Source organism: Portunus trituberculatus, chromosome 45 (genome assembly GCF_017591435.1).
Source record: "Portunus trituberculatus isolate SZX2019 chromosome 45, ASM1759143v1, whole genome shotgun sequence".
Taxonomy (NCBI): Eukaryota; Metazoa; Arthropoda; class Malacostraca; order Decapoda; family Portunidae; genus Portunus; species Portunus trituberculatus.
In genome coordinates, this window is record NC_059299.1 from 4109980 (window position 1) to 4127479 (window position 17500).

The window sequence follows — 17500 nt, forward strand, 5'->3', positions numbered from 1 at the left end:
GAACCAAACAGACTCTAAAACCACAGAAAATAATGGATAATGAACTGAAAAGACTCTAAACCCACAGAAAATAATGGATAATGAACCAAACACTCTAAAACCACAGAAAATAATGGATAATGAACAAAACAGACTCTAAAACCACAGAAAATAATGGATAATGAACCAAACAGACTCTAAAACCACAGAAAATAATGGATAATGAACTGAAAGACTCTAAAACCACAGAAAATAATGGATAATGAACTGAAAAGACTCTAAACCCACAGAAAATAACGGATAATGAACCAAACAGACTCTAAAACCACAGAAAATAATGGATAATGAACCAAACAGACTCTAAAACCACAGAAAATAATGGATAATGAACCAAACAGACTCTAAAACCACAGAAAATAATGGATAATGAACTGAAAGACTCTAAAACCACAGAAAATAATGGATAATGAACTGAAAAGACTCTAAACCCACAGAAAATAACGGATAATGAACAAAACAGACTCTAAAACCACAGAAAATAATGGATAATGAACTGAAAGACTCTAAAACCACAGAAAATAATGGATAATGAACTGAAAGACTCTAAAACCACAGAAAATAATGGATAATGAACAAAACAGACTCTAAAACTGCAAAAAAGTAAAGAATAATATCATTTATATATTTTGTTCTCTTTACCATAAAAAAAAACTCACTGGTTGTTTATATAGACACGAAATGAAGAAGGAAGACAAGAAGGCCAAGAACACATGAAGTAAATAAACAACATAGCCAGAAAACATACCTTCTTTTTTTTTATCTTTATCACCTTCACTAAAAAAAAAAATAATAATAAAATAAATAAATAAATAAATACTGGTTGTTTATATAGAGACAAAACGAAGAAGGAAGACAAGAAATAAATAAATAACATAAATAGATAAGGAACCTGTTTTTTTTTATCCTTTTACCATCTTCACCATAAAAAAAAAAAAATCTTACTGCTTGTTTATAAAGATACAAAACAAAGAAGAAACATGAATAGACAATAGCACAAGAAACAAACACACACACACACAACAAAAACGACAACAAACAACAAAGACACATCCACTAATGCACCCAAACACCCTCAGATCACCAAGAAAACTAACAACTAAGAGGACCTTTCAATATTTTCCCATCAGCTACTCTTAACTAATTCTCCCGTCCTTCAAAAAAACTTTGAAAAAAGAAATAAAATAAAACAAAAACTCAAATCGACTAACAAGAGGGCCTTTTTTCAATTTTTTTTTCCCATAAGCTACACTTAATCAATTCTCACCTATAAAAAATTGAAAAAACACTCAAAAGACCCACTAACCTGTCAAAGATGGACGGTTTTTCCTTCTTGACATAATTGGAGGGGACGTAGCCGGCCTGGTTGCGACTGTTCATCACCCTCCACCAGTGCTTTGAGTCATCCAACAGTAGCAGCCTCTCATTCTTACGTAGGTCCAGCTCATGACTCCCTTGCGCTGAATAGTCGTACTTTGCCGTCACCCAACAGTCCTCCCCTACCGACTTGCCTGGGGTGCGGACGAGGGTTGATGGGGGTGTAAAAGGGGTATAGATAGAATGTGGGAGGGACGTAGAAGGTGACAAGAGGATATGGAAAGTGGAGAAAGGGTGTCGTAGATAGAGGAGGGGTGTAAAAGGTGTGTGGAAGGGATGTAGAAGGTGATGAGAGGGTATGGAAGGTGTGAAAGAGGTGTGGAAAGGTATGACAGGTGTGGAAGTTGAGGAATAAGTGTGGATGGTGGAGGAGAGGTGTGGAAGGATGTCGATGTGGATAAAAAAGGGAAAAATGGTTCAAATAGGTGGATATGAAAGCCAAAAAGGGATGTGGTAGGAATGTGGAAGAGGATGTAAGAAAGGAAATACAGGAAGATGTGGGTACAGAAGAGGAAATTTAATGGAAACAAAGGAACATAGAAGAGAGAAGAAAAAAAAAAAAAAGAAAAGGCCATGGAAGATACACAGAATAAATAGTCATGGAAGAGGAAACAAAATGGGAAACAAAATGAGAATGAGAAAAAATAAATAAAAACAAAAGATGCAGAAACAGAATTGAAACATGAGAAAATACAGAAAGGAGAAACAGAAGAGACATGGAAAGAGACATGGGGAGAAACAAGAAGTACAGAAAAGAATATAAAAAGAGAAACAGAAGATGAGAAACAGAGAAAGATGAAAGAGAAATACAGAGAGAGAGAAACAAGACACATAAAAAGGGCAGAAAAAAAGAAAAAAAAAGAGAGAAACAGAATGAATAAAATGAAAGGAAAAGAAAAGGAGATAAAAGGAGAAAGGAACAGAAAAGCAGACCATGGAAGGCACAGAAGGGGAGGAAAGGAGAGGAAGGAAGGGAGAAGAGGGTGAGAGGGAAGGGGAAGATGGGAAGGGGGGCGGGGTTGGGTAAAGGGAGGGATTAAGGGAAGAGGAGCAACAAGATTAGTATGTCGTAAAATTGTACAAAAATGAATAAAAAATTAATAACAAAATAAATAGATCAATAAAATCATAAACCTTTTCTAATTAACGATTTTATTAGAAACTTACATAAGAATCTTGTCATTTTTTCATGTTACTGATTCTTGATACAATAAAATGAGCAAAAAATTAAGAAACTCACAAATGAAAACACAACAAAAATCTTAATAAAAAAAACAACAATAATGAGGTTTTTAAGAGAAAATCACCAAATTATCAGAAATATTTAAACTGAAGTACTGATATCAAAAGCTAAAAATGAAAATATACAGACAAATATCCTTACAGCGATTTTGAAAGACAGAGAATATGTAAAACAGGATATAAACACCATTAGTATTTTTAAATGACTACAAAACTTATATCAAATGAAACACAACACAAATAACAAGAATGATCCACTGATAAGATAAGAAGAAGGGAAGAAACACCACCATTTACCACAGCGTTTAGTACACCATGTTATATACACACAGAAAAAGAGATAAAAAGAAGGAAGGAGAGGAAAAGAAAAATGTACCCAAGCAGGAAGAAAATAGAAGAGAATGAAGGGAAAATGAATAAAGACAAATAGAACAGATAGATAAATAAGGAAGAAAAGGTGAAAAAGGAAAAAGAATAGAAAGACAAAGATAAAAAAAGGTAATAATAAGTAAGGAAGACAAGGAAAAGAAGGAAAAATATAGACAAAAAGAACAAAAAATAGATAAAGAAGGAAGGAAAGGTAAAAAAAAAGGAAAAAGAATAGAAAGGGAAAACAAAAGATAGGAAAATAAAGAAGAAAAGGTAAGAAAAGGAAAAATAGACAAATCAGAAGAAAAATAGAAATAAAAAGAAAAGGTAAATAGAAGGAAATAGAGTAAAGACAATAAAGGATAAAAAATGAATAAATAAGGAAGAATGGTTTAAAGAGGGAATAAAGAGAATGAAGGAAGGAAGCAAAGAATAAATAAAGTAGTAAATAAAATCAAACATAATGAAAAAAATAAGAAATAAAAGAAAAACACAAGAAATAAGTAAGAAACAAATAAAGATAGAGAGCTAGAAAAAAAAAAAGAAAAGAAGAGAAAAACAAGAACAGCAAGAATAAACAAGAATAAGAAAAAAGAGAATGAAAGGACAAGACAAAAAACAAAAAGAATGAATATGAGGAAGAAGAAGAAGAAGAAGAAAAAGAAGAAGAAAAACAAAAGAAAAAAAAACAAGAAACAAGAATAAGAAAACAGACAAAACAAGAAAAATAAGAGAACAAGAATGAGAGAGAGAGAGAGAGAGAGAGAGAGAGAGAGAGAGAGAGAGAGAGAGAGAGAGAGAGAGAGAGAGAGAGAGAGAGAGAGAGAGAGAGAGAGAGAGAAAAAAGAGAGAGAAAAATCAAGGCACACACACAAAAAAAGAGAAAGAGTTACAGATTATTGCATTATTAAACCAAGCATAAGGAAACAAACACAAACAAACAAACAAATAAACAAACCATCCCATTAATCCATCACCGAACAAAATTATTGGAACCGTCAAAATATTATGCCAGAGCGAAGTAAAGCCGTGATGTTCCGTAAATTAATGTTCCGCAGTTAATGTGACGCTGATGTTCTTGTCATGATGTTCCGTGCTGTGTTCCATGCTCCTGTGGTGTTCCGGTGTTGTGTCATGCTCCCTGGTGTGTTGCAAGGGGTGTGTGTGGTGTTGTGGTGTGAGTGTTTTGGGTGTTCTGTGGTGTTTCTCGTGGTGTATTGTGGTAAATGCGTTCTTTGTGGTGTTGTTGGTGTTATGTGTAGTATGGTGTTGTGATGTGTGTGTTCTGTGATGTTGTAAAATAAATATGCATTCTTTGTGGTGTTGTATGATGGTTTTTTGGGAAGTTTTAGGTGTTGCAGTGTGTGTTCTGAGTGTTATGTGGTGTTGTGTGATGTTCTCTGTGGTGTTGAGTCATAAATATGTCTTCTTTGTGGTGTTGTTGGTGTTGTGTTGCATTTTCTGTGGTGTATGTGGTGTTTTTGCCAGTTGTAGGTGTTGAATGTGGCATTATACCATTTTTCAGGGTGTTGTGTATGTTATTTGTATTTTGGGAGGTGTTTGTGGTGTTGAAAAGAAGATGTTGTCATGTTTTCTGGGGTAATACATGTGTTGCAGTGTGTTTTAAAGATACTATGGGTGTTGTCTTATGTGTTGTGTCTTAAGGAGTGATTTGTGTTGCATGACTTGAAAATTTTGAGTTGGGTGAGAATTGAAAAGAAAACAAAGACAAGGATGAAATGACCTCATGATATTTTGAAGATTAGAAACAAAAGAATAAAAAAAAAAAAGAGTTGATAAGTGTGTGTGTGTGTGTGTGTGTGTGTGTGTGTGTGTGTGTGTGTGTGTGTGTGTGTGTGTGTGTGTGTGTGTGTGTGTGTACCACCTGCTCTCACACCAAACAGATCAAGAAACCAGATTGGAATGAAGAAAATTTTGTACCACCAATATTTACACACACACAGATAGATATTTCTTCTAGGGGACAATTCACAGCACTAACAATTTTGGTCTACTTGAAATATACAGGATATCAAGAGGAACCATGGTGTGTTAGTTGCTTATGGACCTTAATAGAAACTCAAGACTTTTCTCAGAATCACCAAACTTGAATTCTCTGCACACAAACTGAAATACTGAGCTAAACAAATTATTAACTCTTTTCACTGCCACATAATTCTTTCCATGACTGCTTACAAGTTCTAGACACTCAATTTTGAAGGATATCATAATCTGTAATCCTAAAATGATACAAATAATGATGATAACAGTAATAATCTTCTCTTTTCTTTCTTTTTCAGTGTGAGCAAGCAAGTTTTCTAGTTTCTCTTCACTATGCGTTGAATGTAAGGAAAGAATAAATGTGGCAGTGAAAATGTTAATGGTACTATAACTAACTTAGCAAACTCATTTACTTCACTAGCCACTGCACTACACTCGGCAAACGGATACACACTCCATTCACATAAGAATCATGAAAACTTATCTGCCACTAAAGCAAAACTTCACATTCCAAAGAGTGACTGCTATTCTTCAAAGTTTAAGGCAAGATAGAGCTAGGATGAGTGTACATATATCACAACCAATACCTACACACACACACACACACACACACACACACACACACACACACATACTTATTTACCTCACCAATGCTCAATTTCTCATTTTTACACTCTTGAATGAGGATTGAACAACACACACACACATTTATCTATTTCCCCAACACTAGATCTTTCACTTCTACACTCTTGAATTGGGATCGTACAACACAAACACACTCATTTACCTCACCAACACTGTGTCTATCATTCTTACACTCATGAATAAGGATTGAACAACACACACACACTCATTTATCTCACCAACACTTAATCTATCACTCTTACACTATTGAATTGAGATCATACAACACACACACTTGTCTACCTATTGAATCTAACACTAAAACACCCTTGACTGAGGATTCCACACAACATGAATGCTGTATTTAACCTCACTAACACTATTTCTACAGCCTTGAATGAGAAATATACAATGCACAAACATTTATCTAACTCACTAACACAGCCATACCATACACTAACCTAACCTAACCTAACACACACACACATACACAACTCCTTCAGTACTGGGATGCATTTTTACCCTGAGTTTTGTGTACCATTAGACCATTTTATTGACATTAGGAAAGGTCTATGGAGGTCTAAAGATTAATGGCAACAGTCTTCACTATTTTAATCCCCCACATAAGTTTCTGAAGCTGTATAAAATCACCAAATACTAACCAGAATGAATATGAAAATGCATCTTGGTACTGAAGGGGTCAACTAACACTGCCACTAACACTACTCACTTAGCAGCTACAGTAAGGAGTGACTGAGTGTCCAGAGAGGTGACTATGAGACAAGTCCATATCCTGTAGCTTTCACATGGCTACACACACACAACACAGCCGCCCACCCCAAGCATGAACCATGTTACCCTGTGCACTGTGAGGGGCCGACACGAACCACACGAACCACTGACTCGTGTGTGGGTGAGTACGTTAGGTTAGATCAGGTTGGGTCAGTGGTCGCAATCTTGGTTCTTGCTTGTTTACTCACTCCTAGATGGTGTTTGAAGTTATCGGTGTGTGAGTGTCTTGTTTGCTGATCGAAGTGGCAAGACCCATTATTTTGCCTTGAGGTTTATGGTGAATTGTGAGTCACGAGACATCCAACACATGAGTGAAGTGAACAAAAACACACCCTGGGTCAGTAGGGGAAGCCAGGAGCACTCAAGAGGAGTCAGTGTCAGTGAGTGAGAAGCAAAACCTCTTATAAGCAGAGGCATGTCATAAAAAAGTGCATTTATAAAAGTGGAGAGTGAAAAAAAGCCTCCACCTTGTGCTAAGTGAGAGAAACAAGCACCAGAATAGCACCCAGCATGGTCTTGTGACCTGTGACTTGTTAGCCCCTTAGACCCTCAGTGAGACACACCCTAAAGGACACAGTGAGGTCTCATGAAGCCAAGAAAGAGTCACTCCCCCGCCAAGTCTCTGCCCCACAGAAGCGTAACACCTTCATGCTGGTAGTGCGGTGGTGAGGCGGTGCACACACGGGTGGGGGGGCGGGCCATTCAGTAGGCCGCATGGTACTACTACCTTGGACATTGTTTTGCTGATGCATGATGAAGATGGCACAGTTGTAGTGGTTGTGGTTGTCACTAATAAAGATAGATCATTCTGTGCGTGGCTTCGCCTTTTTGCCACTTGCGGCCCGGTAGTTTAGAGCTCAAGCTTCAGATACCCACTCTACCTATTTGGAAACTACAATTATTACAACATCAAATTTGGGAAGGGGCAACAGTACAGGTTCTTTGTACACAACCCACTCAATACCAAAGTGATACCCAACTTGAAACTACAATTTTTACATCAAATTTAGGAAGGAAAATAGCAGATTTCCCATATCAACCACAAATAACTCCCAATATCAAGAAATACCGATTAAACCCCAACAGAAAACAAAAATTTCTACATTAAATCCAGGAAGGGCAAAAGTACACATTTACCGTATCACCCACAAATAATTCCTAAAATCTTGAAATACCAATTAAACCCAAACAGAAAAGTACAATTTCTACACTAAATCTGGGAAGGAGCAAGGTTATAATTTGGTTTGCTTTCTTTCACACAACCCAAAACAGTGTCCAAAATCAAAGACATCTGACACTCAACTAAAACTCCAAACATTACACCAAACCTGTGAAGTGGGGAGAGAATAATTTAGTTTCCTTCTCTTTAACACAACCCAAAAGTTTCCAAGATCATAGACACCTAATATTCAACTAAAATTCCAAATATTACATCAAACCTGTCAGTGGGGAGAGAATAATTTAGTTTCTTTCTCTTTCACACAACCCAAAAGTTTCCAGAATAAAAAAAAAAACACTTGAAACTCAATTTATCAAACCCAATACTCAGCTAAAACGCCAAATATTACATCAAATCTGTGAGGTGGAGAGAGAATTGTTTAGCTTCCTTCTCTTTCACACAACCCAAAAGTTCCCAAGATCAGAGACACCCAATACTCAACTAAGACTCCAAATATTACATCAAATCTGTGAAGTGGGGAGAGAACAGTTTAGTTTGCTTCTCTTTTCACACAACTCAATAGCTTCCCATGTAACTCAAAACTCAAGGAAAATAAGAAACTTTCCACACAAACCATAAAATATCAATCCATTTCTTTGTTTCCTTTTCCGCACACACCACAACCTTTCCAAAAAATAACTCTATAGCTCATTAATGGAAACCTAACCTAACCTATCCTGTGATGGTGTAGGAAAATATGCTTCAGTTCATTAAGGATCAGAAGTTTATACACCACAACACCTTCTAAAAAAATGATCCTACACTTCATTAATGTACAACTAACCTAACGAAACCTAACCTAACTTGTGATGGTGTAGGAAATAAGCATCAATTCATTAAGTTTATACACTAGAACGCTTCCTGAAGAATAATCCTACATCTAATCAATGTAAACCTAACCTAATTTGCAATGGTGTAGGAAAATGTACATCAACTTATCAGATCGGAAGTTTAAATATTTCTACCACCCAGCTCGTCATTAACTAAAATAAACCTGAACACAATTTGTCGATAATCTAAACAAAAATCAAAGTAGAAAGAATCAACTGATGTTTGAGTGAATACATCAAATGATTCAACACAATCAAGATATTTATCTCTTTTCTTTTGGGCTAACTCTTGAATCAGCAAGGGGACTGGTGACTAAGTAGGCCATTTTCTCTCGTTCTGTTACCCTCGACCAGTTTTCCCCTCTTATGTTAAAAAAAAAATGGAAAAATATCGCTTGTTTGATGAGGACAACCAGTAAGAAGACCACAGGGGATGTATATCCTTATCAAATGCCTCCTAACACGAGGGGATTCATATGATGGGGGTCACCAGTAAGTAGGCAGGAAAGGAAACAAATTATCAATGCCTCCTAACACAAAGGGATTCACATGATGGAGATAGCCAGTAAGTAGGCAGTAGAGGAAGCATATTCTTATCAATTGCCTCCTCACACAATGGGATTCACATGAGGGGGTTAGCCAAAGCAGTAGAGGAAGTATGAATCAATCTCTCCTAATGCAATGGGATTCACATGTCTTTTCCAGCCACAGTGTTCTCTATGGTGGCAAATCTTACAAGGCACATAGTCTACCATTGGGGTGTTGATGGGGAGGGACAGAAGGGAGCAGTAGTTGGCTATTAAGAGGAGTCAGTGCTTTGTTTCTTTGTCCTCACACACGCAACACGTCCAGCCTTTGTGTGAGTGGGTGTGTGTTTGGAAATTCTTTGTTTTCTTGTAGCTATTAATACTGTGACTGCTGCTGATACTGTTGCTGATACTACTACTGCTTTTGCTGCTGCTACTACTACTACTATTTTATTATTACTGATCCTGCTGGTTTTGTTCTTCCATACTATATCTACTACTGCTACTACTACTACTAGTACTACTCCTACTATTACTACTACTACTTCTACTACTACTGCTGGCTTGGTTCTCTCACATGATCTACTACTATTCCTCCTGCTAGTCCTGTCACAAAAGATTCAGATGCATAAAAAAAAAAAGAAAAAAAAATCCTGCAAAAGCTAACCGAATGAGTCGTCTTTTTGACCTTAATTAATCATATCCGAGACTGGGAACCTTCACCCCCTTGCAATGTGACCTGACCTAACCTAACCTAAATAATGACACCTAGGGCCACTAGAAACCTCATCTGCTTACAAACTAACGTGATTTTCTTCCTCCTTTTATGTACAATGGTAGAATTTACAAAAATCTTGCAAAATATTAAAATCCTAAGAACTGTAAGAGGAAAAAGTAAAAAAAAAAATAAACTAGTGCCTTTCTTGGTAAATAAATTGACACAAATATCGGCAAAAATAAGCAAAAATGTAAAGAAAATAAACGACCACACGTGAACATTTTTGACGCCACGGAGTGAAGTGTGGAAATACACAGAACAATTGCTGAAAATAGGATGGTGTTTAGATAATTAGACAGTACATTAAATACAAAAAAAAAAAAAGGCACTTCAGACATGACCACCAAAACACACACACACACACACACACACACACACACACACACACACACACACACACACACACTAAAAAAAAAAAAAAAAAAAAAAATTGCTCCAGAAAAGAGAAAAAAAATAATAATAAAAAAAAGGAAAAAAACACTCACTCCAGAAAAAAAGAAAAGAAAAAAAAAAAAAAAAAAACATGACTCACTTCCAAACATGACCACCAAACCACCCATCCATCCATCCAGACAAACGGACAGACAGACACAATAAACACAGCGACATGACCTCCACCTCATCTCAACAAAACTGACATGAGTGAGTGAGTGAGCCCAAATTGACTCACTCAAAGACATGACTCGTACTGTCGCTTAAATGGCGTGCGAGGAATTCAAACCTTCCTTTCATTTCTACATAAGCATTCACAATATAAATCTTCCTTTCACTTATACATCAAAATTAACTTATTATTTCATTTATACACTGGTAACCTTAACTTTCCTTATAAGAGAGAGGAAATGAAAGGAAGGAAGGAAAAAGGAAAGGAGAAGACAGGAAGACGAGAGAAATAGAGGTCGTAAATGAAAGGAAGGAAGGAAAAAGGAAGGAATAGACAGGAAGAAGAAACTGAGAGGTTGGAAATTAAAAAAAGGAAAAGAAAGGAAGAGGAAAGTAATTGAGAGGTTGGAAATGAAAGGAAGGAAGGAATAAAAGGAAAAGAAAGGAAGAGGAAAGAAATTGAGAGGTCAGGATAAGAGAGAAAGTTTTAAATTATTTTCTTTAATTGTGTGAAAAGGAAAATAAATAAAGTAAGAGAGGAAGATTAGGAAAGAGAAAGTTCATTTAATTGTATCTTTTACCACACAGAGAGAGAGAGAGAGAGAGAGAGAGAGAGAGAGAGAGAGAGAGAGAGAGAGAGAGAGAGAGAGAGAGAGAGAGAGAGAGGGGGGTTTAAGTGACAAATACACACAAACACACAAACAATTTTCTTCAGATTTTCAAAACTTCACAAACACAAACACACACACAGAGAGAGAGAGAGAGAGAGAGAGAGAGAGAGAGAGAGAGAGAGAGAGAGAGAGAGAGAGAGAGAGAGAGAGAGAGAGAGAGTTACAAAAGAAAGCTCACAACCAACAAACAAGCCAACACCCACAAAACAAACACAAGTCAAACAAGCACCAATGAATCATCACAGACACAAACACACACCAACAAACACACACACGCCCATTCATGCCCTTATTTCACCCACAGCCACGCCGCCCACGCCTTCAATCCCACGCCCACACCTTCATTTAATATTCCCCTTCACTTACCTAACTTCAAACTCGACATGGCTACAACATTCCCGAAAAAGCTCTCAAAAAACAACACACTCCCTAATCCATGGCAAGATGTTTGGGTGCTGCTATAAGGTCTTGGATTCTGCGCCGCTTAGGGTCCAGACGAGAAAAAATAGGATTGGATTGGACTCATAAAGGTGTTGGATGCGTCTCTGCTAAAGATTCAAGTCGTGTTTTGTTTCCTTGATTCCGAAATTGTGTATCGATAATTTGCTGTTTTTTCCGTCTATAACTACTGGATGTCTAATTTTCTTGCCTCTAATCGATACCTCAAGATGTTCACTGTAAATTTTATGCCTATTTTTATGCATATTCCTCTATTTTTATCGTTTTTTTAAGCAGTTTACTGATTTACTTTATCCCTGTCTAGAACTACTGGATGCCTCATTTCCTGTCTCTGATACCTGCTCAATGTGAATGCAATGCTTGTTTTCCTACACTCATTCCTTATTTATTTTCTTTTTATAGTTTGCTAAATAATGTCGCTGATAGATTGATACAGAGCCTCTTCAAAGTAGCAGAGGTGGGGCCCGGTGGAGAAATGTTTCAGAACTACTGAGTCTGGGCTCACTACAGTTACAAATTCAGTGAAAATCGTATTCACGGTAAGGGCGATTCACTGAACACTTGTGAACCTTCGGAACTTCTTAGAACAGAGTTAACAATCTTTTCACGGTCTCAAAAAGGTTTCGTAACCCTGACCTATGAGCTGTTCTCCAGTACACAAGAAGAGGAGGAAGATCGAAAAAGGGACGTGATAATAGCAAATGGCAGTGTCTTGAGAAGGTAAGGCGTTCATAAATAGAAAGATAAGTAGTATTAAGTATATGCAAGTAGCCTGGAAGGAAAAGGAGGGTATAATATGGTAATACAAGTGAGATTATAATATGATGTTGGCCTGACGAGGGTAGGAGGTTAAGATAAGCTAGGATGTATAAGAGGCGTTAACACAAGCGAGAGGTAAGTGTGTTTAGAGAGTCTTTAGAGTGAATGACCTTTGTTTTGTGTGAAGTCTAGAGGGCAACACACACACACACACACACACACGGGAAGCGGAGAGGCAAATGGGCAAGCCTCTTAATGTGTGGCCCCTGTTCACCTAGCAGTAAATAGGTACGGGATGTAACTCGAGGGGTTGTGGCCTCGCTTTCCCGGTGTGTGTTGTGTGTGATGTGGTCTCAGTCCTACCCGAAGATCGGTCACTACGAGCTCTGAGCTCTTTCCGTAGGGGAAAGGCTAGCTGAGTAACCAGCAGACCACCGTGGTGAATAACTCTCTCTCTCTCTCTCTCTCTCTCTTAGCCACAGTAGTAGCATTATTATTATTATTATTATTATTATTATTATTATTATTATTAGTAGTAGTAGTAGTAGTAGTAGTAGTAATACCACCACCACCACCACCAGAAGTAAAATAAAAAAAAAAAAATCCTCGCCCTCCCCCCTCCCCACAAACTCTACGGGAGGAGCAAAAACATATTCAACTAACTCTACGGGCAAAATACTCACAAATCACGCTCTCCCTTCCCTCTCACGCTCTCTCTGACCCTCTCACTCACACACTCAATCACTCCCACACCCTTTCCTCCGCCCTCTCCACCGCCACTCCCTCTCTCCTCACATGACCGCCAAAGTGAAGTAGACGTATTGGTTGTAACAGTTGTGAAGTGGAAGACAAGTAGTGTGTGTGTGTGTGTGTGTGTGTGTGTGTGTGTGTGTGTGTGTGTGTGTGTGTGTGAATCAATAGAATAGACATAATGGATCATGAAATTAAAACTGGTTATTGATGAAAAGTGAAAAAGAACTGAAATAAATAAATACTGCGTTTATAAAGGAAAGCGTCATGGGAAATAAATCACAATCATTAATCAAACTTTTATTTATTCAATCAAAACAAACACAAAGAAAAAAAACATGGCAGAGAGTGTGACATCAGTTGACATAATAGTGAATAATAAATCAGAAGAACGACAAGCAACAGGGAGAAACACATTTATAGTGAGTGTTTGTAGTTCTTGTGGAAAATATTACTAGGTTTGGTTAGGTTAGGTTAGGTTAGGTTAATGAGTTCCTTCACGTCTTCTTAAACCACACCTCGTTCCTGCGGTCAGTGGCCTTGCTGGGGGAGTCATAACCAACACTGCAGGAAGACACAGGTACTTAGAGCTCACAAGTGGACAGGTGTGAAGCAACAAACAGGTAGATGTAAGGATAGATTGGTGGGTAGATGGTGTGTGGATAGGAAGATGGACACAAGCATGGGTAGAGATAGTTGGTGGATTCAGTAAGAGAGCAGAAGGATGGATGAAAGGATAAATGATAAATGAAATTCATTAAGATCATCAATTCATTCACTAGTTTACTTATTAATCTTGCCTTTTAAAAGTAATTAATTAAAAAGAACAGGCAAATAAACAGAGAGAGAGAGAGAGAGAGAGAGAGAGAGAGAGAGAGAGAGAGAGAGATGACCACTTTCTATCCACCTCCCTCTCTCTGACATACCATGACTGAAATTATAAAGAAAAAAATACCCTCAGAGGTCATAATCCCCAAATAATAAAGAAAATGGGAGAGCAAACAATTTCTACGACTTACATGTAGTAGGCGGAGAGGTCAGCTGTTGGCTCCTCAGTGGCCAGAGTGGTCTTGAGGTCATTAGCGAAGGTTGCCCACTCTTCAGTCGTCAGGTTGCCTCCTATGCGTCTGTGAGAGAGAGAGAGAGAGAGAGAGAGAGAGAGAGAGAGATTTGTTAGTGGTATGTGGTGGGGTGGTTGTGTTGGTGTGTAGTGGAATGTTGTGATGGTGGTGGTGCGTGGTGGAAGGTTGTGGTGACAGTGATGGTGTGTGGTTAGGGAGTGTCGAACTGGTGGTTTGTTGGAGGTAATTAAGGTGCACATGTGTTTTATTGAATATATCGATCATTTACCAACTAATTAAGCAAACAATCAAGTCAGAAAAAAAAACATACAAACAAACAGACAGGAAAACAGACAGACAGACAAAACAGACATACAAACAGACAGACAGACAGACACATGGTTAAATTACCTGGCGAAAACGTTCATGGCGTTCCTCATCACCAGCTGCAAATCTTCGTTGTAGGGAATCGGCGGGTTCTCCTGGTGGGCTTCCGGCAGGTAGAAGCACATCTTGGTGTTCCAACTCCCTGTCTGCTTATCCTCCTCTGCCCTCACCGTGACTGGGGCGGTCATGGGGATGGACACGCCTGAGGTATAGAAAAGTTATCGTTAAAGTCACGTTCTCTTTCAAAATCATAGAAAACTTGTCATTTATTGGTAAGCTATTATTTTTAAAGGGATATGTTGGCTTGTTCTTTCTGTATTACCAAGTTCGTTGTCTTTTTTTATATAGAGAGTAAAGTGTTTAACCCCTTCAATACTGGGGTACATTTTTACCTTAAGATATGTGTACGATTAGACAACTATCCCTCTTCAATGACACTCAACTGTCTCCCTCTTCCACAATGAATATCCTCGGTCTGTCCTTTGCTCATAATCTTAACTGGAAACTTCACATCTCATCTCTTGCTAAAACAGCTTCTATGAAATTAGGTGTTCTGAGGCGTCTCCGCCAGTTTTTCTCGGCCCTCCAACTGCTTACTCTGTATAAGGGCCTTATCCGTCCCTGTATGGAGTACTCTTCGCATGTTTGGGGGGTTCCAGTCACACAGCTTTGCTTGATAGGGTGGAATCGAAAGCTCTTCGTCTCATCAACTCCCTCCTCTGACTAACTGTCTTCAGTCTCTTTCTCACCGCCGAAATGTTGCATCCCTTTCTATATTTTATCGCTATTTTCATGGTAACTGTTCTACTGATCTTGCTAACTGCATGCCTCCCTCCTCCTGCGGCCACGCTGCACAAGGCTTTCTTCTTCCTCTCATCCCTATTCTGTCCAACTCTCTAATGCAAGAGTTAACCAGTACGCTCAATCATTCATCCCTTTCACTGGTAAACTCTGGAACTCCCTCCCTGCATCTGTATTTCCGAATTCCTACAACTTGTCTTCTTTTAAGAGGGAGGTATCGAGGCATTTGCTCCCCTAATTCTGGCTGACGGTTTTGGCACTTTTTGTACTCTTTGGAGAGCCAGCGCTCAAGTGGGCTTTTTTCTAACTTTCTTTTTTTGCCCTTGGCTGGCCCTCTTCCCTACGTAAAAAAAAAAAAAAAAAAAAAAAAGACCATTTCATTAACATTAGAGAGGGTCTGTGGAGGTGAGAAGATTAATGGCCAGAGCCTTCACTGTTTTAATCCCCACATGAGTTTCTGAAGCTGCATAAAATCCCAAAATAATAAACAGAATGATTATGGAAACGCGTCGGAGTACTGAAGAGGTTAAGAATACGAATAAGATCTTGACGAGTGTTACCATCGATGTTTGCTCCTGAGATGTAGCCGAAGAGAGGCCAGAAGGAGTCAACGCTCATGCTGGGGTCCTGAAGGGTGGCGTTGTGACAAATCCAGTGTGCCGAAGGGTAGGAGCGCTCCTCGTAAGTCTGGGGGAGGTAGCATGGGAGAAGAGGAAGTTATTGACGAAAACAAAATAGTGAAGAAATAGGTAGAGGAAGAGAAGGCAAGTTATGATAAGATGATTGGAAGTTATTAGCGAAAACATGAATGAAGAAATAAAAGGAGGAAGAGAAAGTGAAGACAGGTTATGATGAAATAGTTGTAGAGTGAAGGTAACAATGAACAGACTTTAGTAGAAGTTGCTGATGTTATTGTGGTTTTCAAGGATGTTTCCATGACCTTATTGACAGTTTCACAAGGCTTCTGCACTATCAATAAGTAAAACAACCTTGGAAACCTGACTAATGATTTATGAACCCTCTGAAAACAGGTGTTAATGGAAGCCCTAAGCGTTTAATCACAGTGAGTTGATGCGCTTCTGTAACTCGTTCATCTTAATTCGCTTCGCTGCATGACAAGGAAAAGATTGGTTATGATATTTACTACAAAATATCTGGTAACTGCCTCACCTGGGCCTCCTTGACGACGGTGTAGGGCGCGATCTCACTCACGTTCTCTCTGATCTGAAGGAGGAAGGGCGGTAAAAGTCAGACGAGAATCAGAAGACACAAGTAAAATTAAGACATGAAATAAATAACAAGGTGTAGGATAAAGACTAATAATTCAAGACTCAAGAGGAATTTTCAGTGCAAGAGAAAGAAACACATTGCCAAAATAAAACCATTGAACTTGTAAGGAACATTTGAGTGTAAAAGGAACATTGAATTTAAATGAGATATTGAACTTGGAAGACCTATTGAAATAAAAAAAAAAAAAGGCCACTGGAGAAATTCAAAACAGAAACAGACTACCATTCAAAACATACCAAGAATTTTTTTTTTTTTAAACGGAGGAGAAAAAAAAAAAAAACACGATGATGGAAACTCAGAATGCAATACAAAGGGATAGATAGAAACACCACCACTTTACCTGCGTCTCCACCACCTGCAGGAGGACTAATTGCATCGCCAGCAGGTAGAAAGATGCTGTTAGGAGCCTCATCTTCAGCAGGAGTCTTATGAACGCCCCAGAAGCAATAACAGGGGTGGTGGTGGTGGTGGTTAGAATTTACGAAGACTTTCAGAAGCACACCTGAAGAAGATGCACACCTGCTTCACACCTGGCTGTAGCTTGACTGATAATAAGACACCTACCCCAACTTTATATACCATGTGTGTTTGTGTGCATGCGTGTGTGCGTGTGACTTGAGTTAGATAAGACCATGTGATTAGCATACATATGTGCAGGACAGGTAAAAGTCAATTCCAGGTATTTAGCTTGCAATTAGGGGGCGAGGGGCGGATGCTGACATAAAACCACACAGATGATAACGAAGACTTTAATTAATAAGAGGATTTTGTGAAGGAAACCAGATCACACACACACACACACACACACACACACACACACACACACACACACACACACACACACACACACACACACACACACACACACACAAGAACAAGAGCAAAAATAATGACAGTTCCTTACATAAGCACAACAGTTTTGAA

The 17500-nt window shown here is 38.3% G+C and overlaps 2 protein-coding genes across 5 annotated transcripts in view; both read right to left on the minus strand.

The window, feature by feature from the left end:
- Positions 1-11540, minus strand: part of LOC123519355 (cytoplasmic protein NCK1-like) — a 37156-nt gene extending 25616 nt beyond the window's left edge. Inside the window, exons 1-3 of one of the 4 annotated variants that reach the window (XM_045280611.1) lie at positions 11436-11540; positions 7169-7322; positions 1343-1547 (exon numbers count right to left, since the gene is read on the minus strand). In XM_045280611.1, coding sequence (XP_045136546.1) covers positions 1343-1547; positions 7169-7193 — 230 coding nt within the window. In that variant the 5' untranslated portion in view covers positions 7194-7322; positions 11436-11540. Of the gene's footprint in view, positions 1-1342; positions 1548-7165; positions 7323-11435 lie in introns of all 4 variants that reach the window. The other 3 variants (XM_045280609.1, XM_045280610.1, XM_045280612.1) reach the window with 3 other exon arrangements.
- A 1784-nt stretch (positions 11541-13324) lies between these two features.
- On the minus strand, positions 13325-17111 carry LOC123519422 (heme-binding protein 1-like). Its single transcript, XM_045280712.1, has 6 exons — positions 16917-17111; positions 16457-16510; positions 15847-15973; positions 14510-14687; positions 14057-14164; positions 13325-13601 (listed from the first exon to the last, which is right to left on the minus strand). Exons 1-6 carry the CDS (start codon positions 16986-16988, stop codon positions 13535-13537), a joined length of 606 nt encoding a protein of 201 aa, XP_045136647.1. The 5' UTR covers positions 16989-17111; the 3' UTR covers positions 13325-13534.
- Positions 17112-17500: the final 389 nt, after the last annotated feature.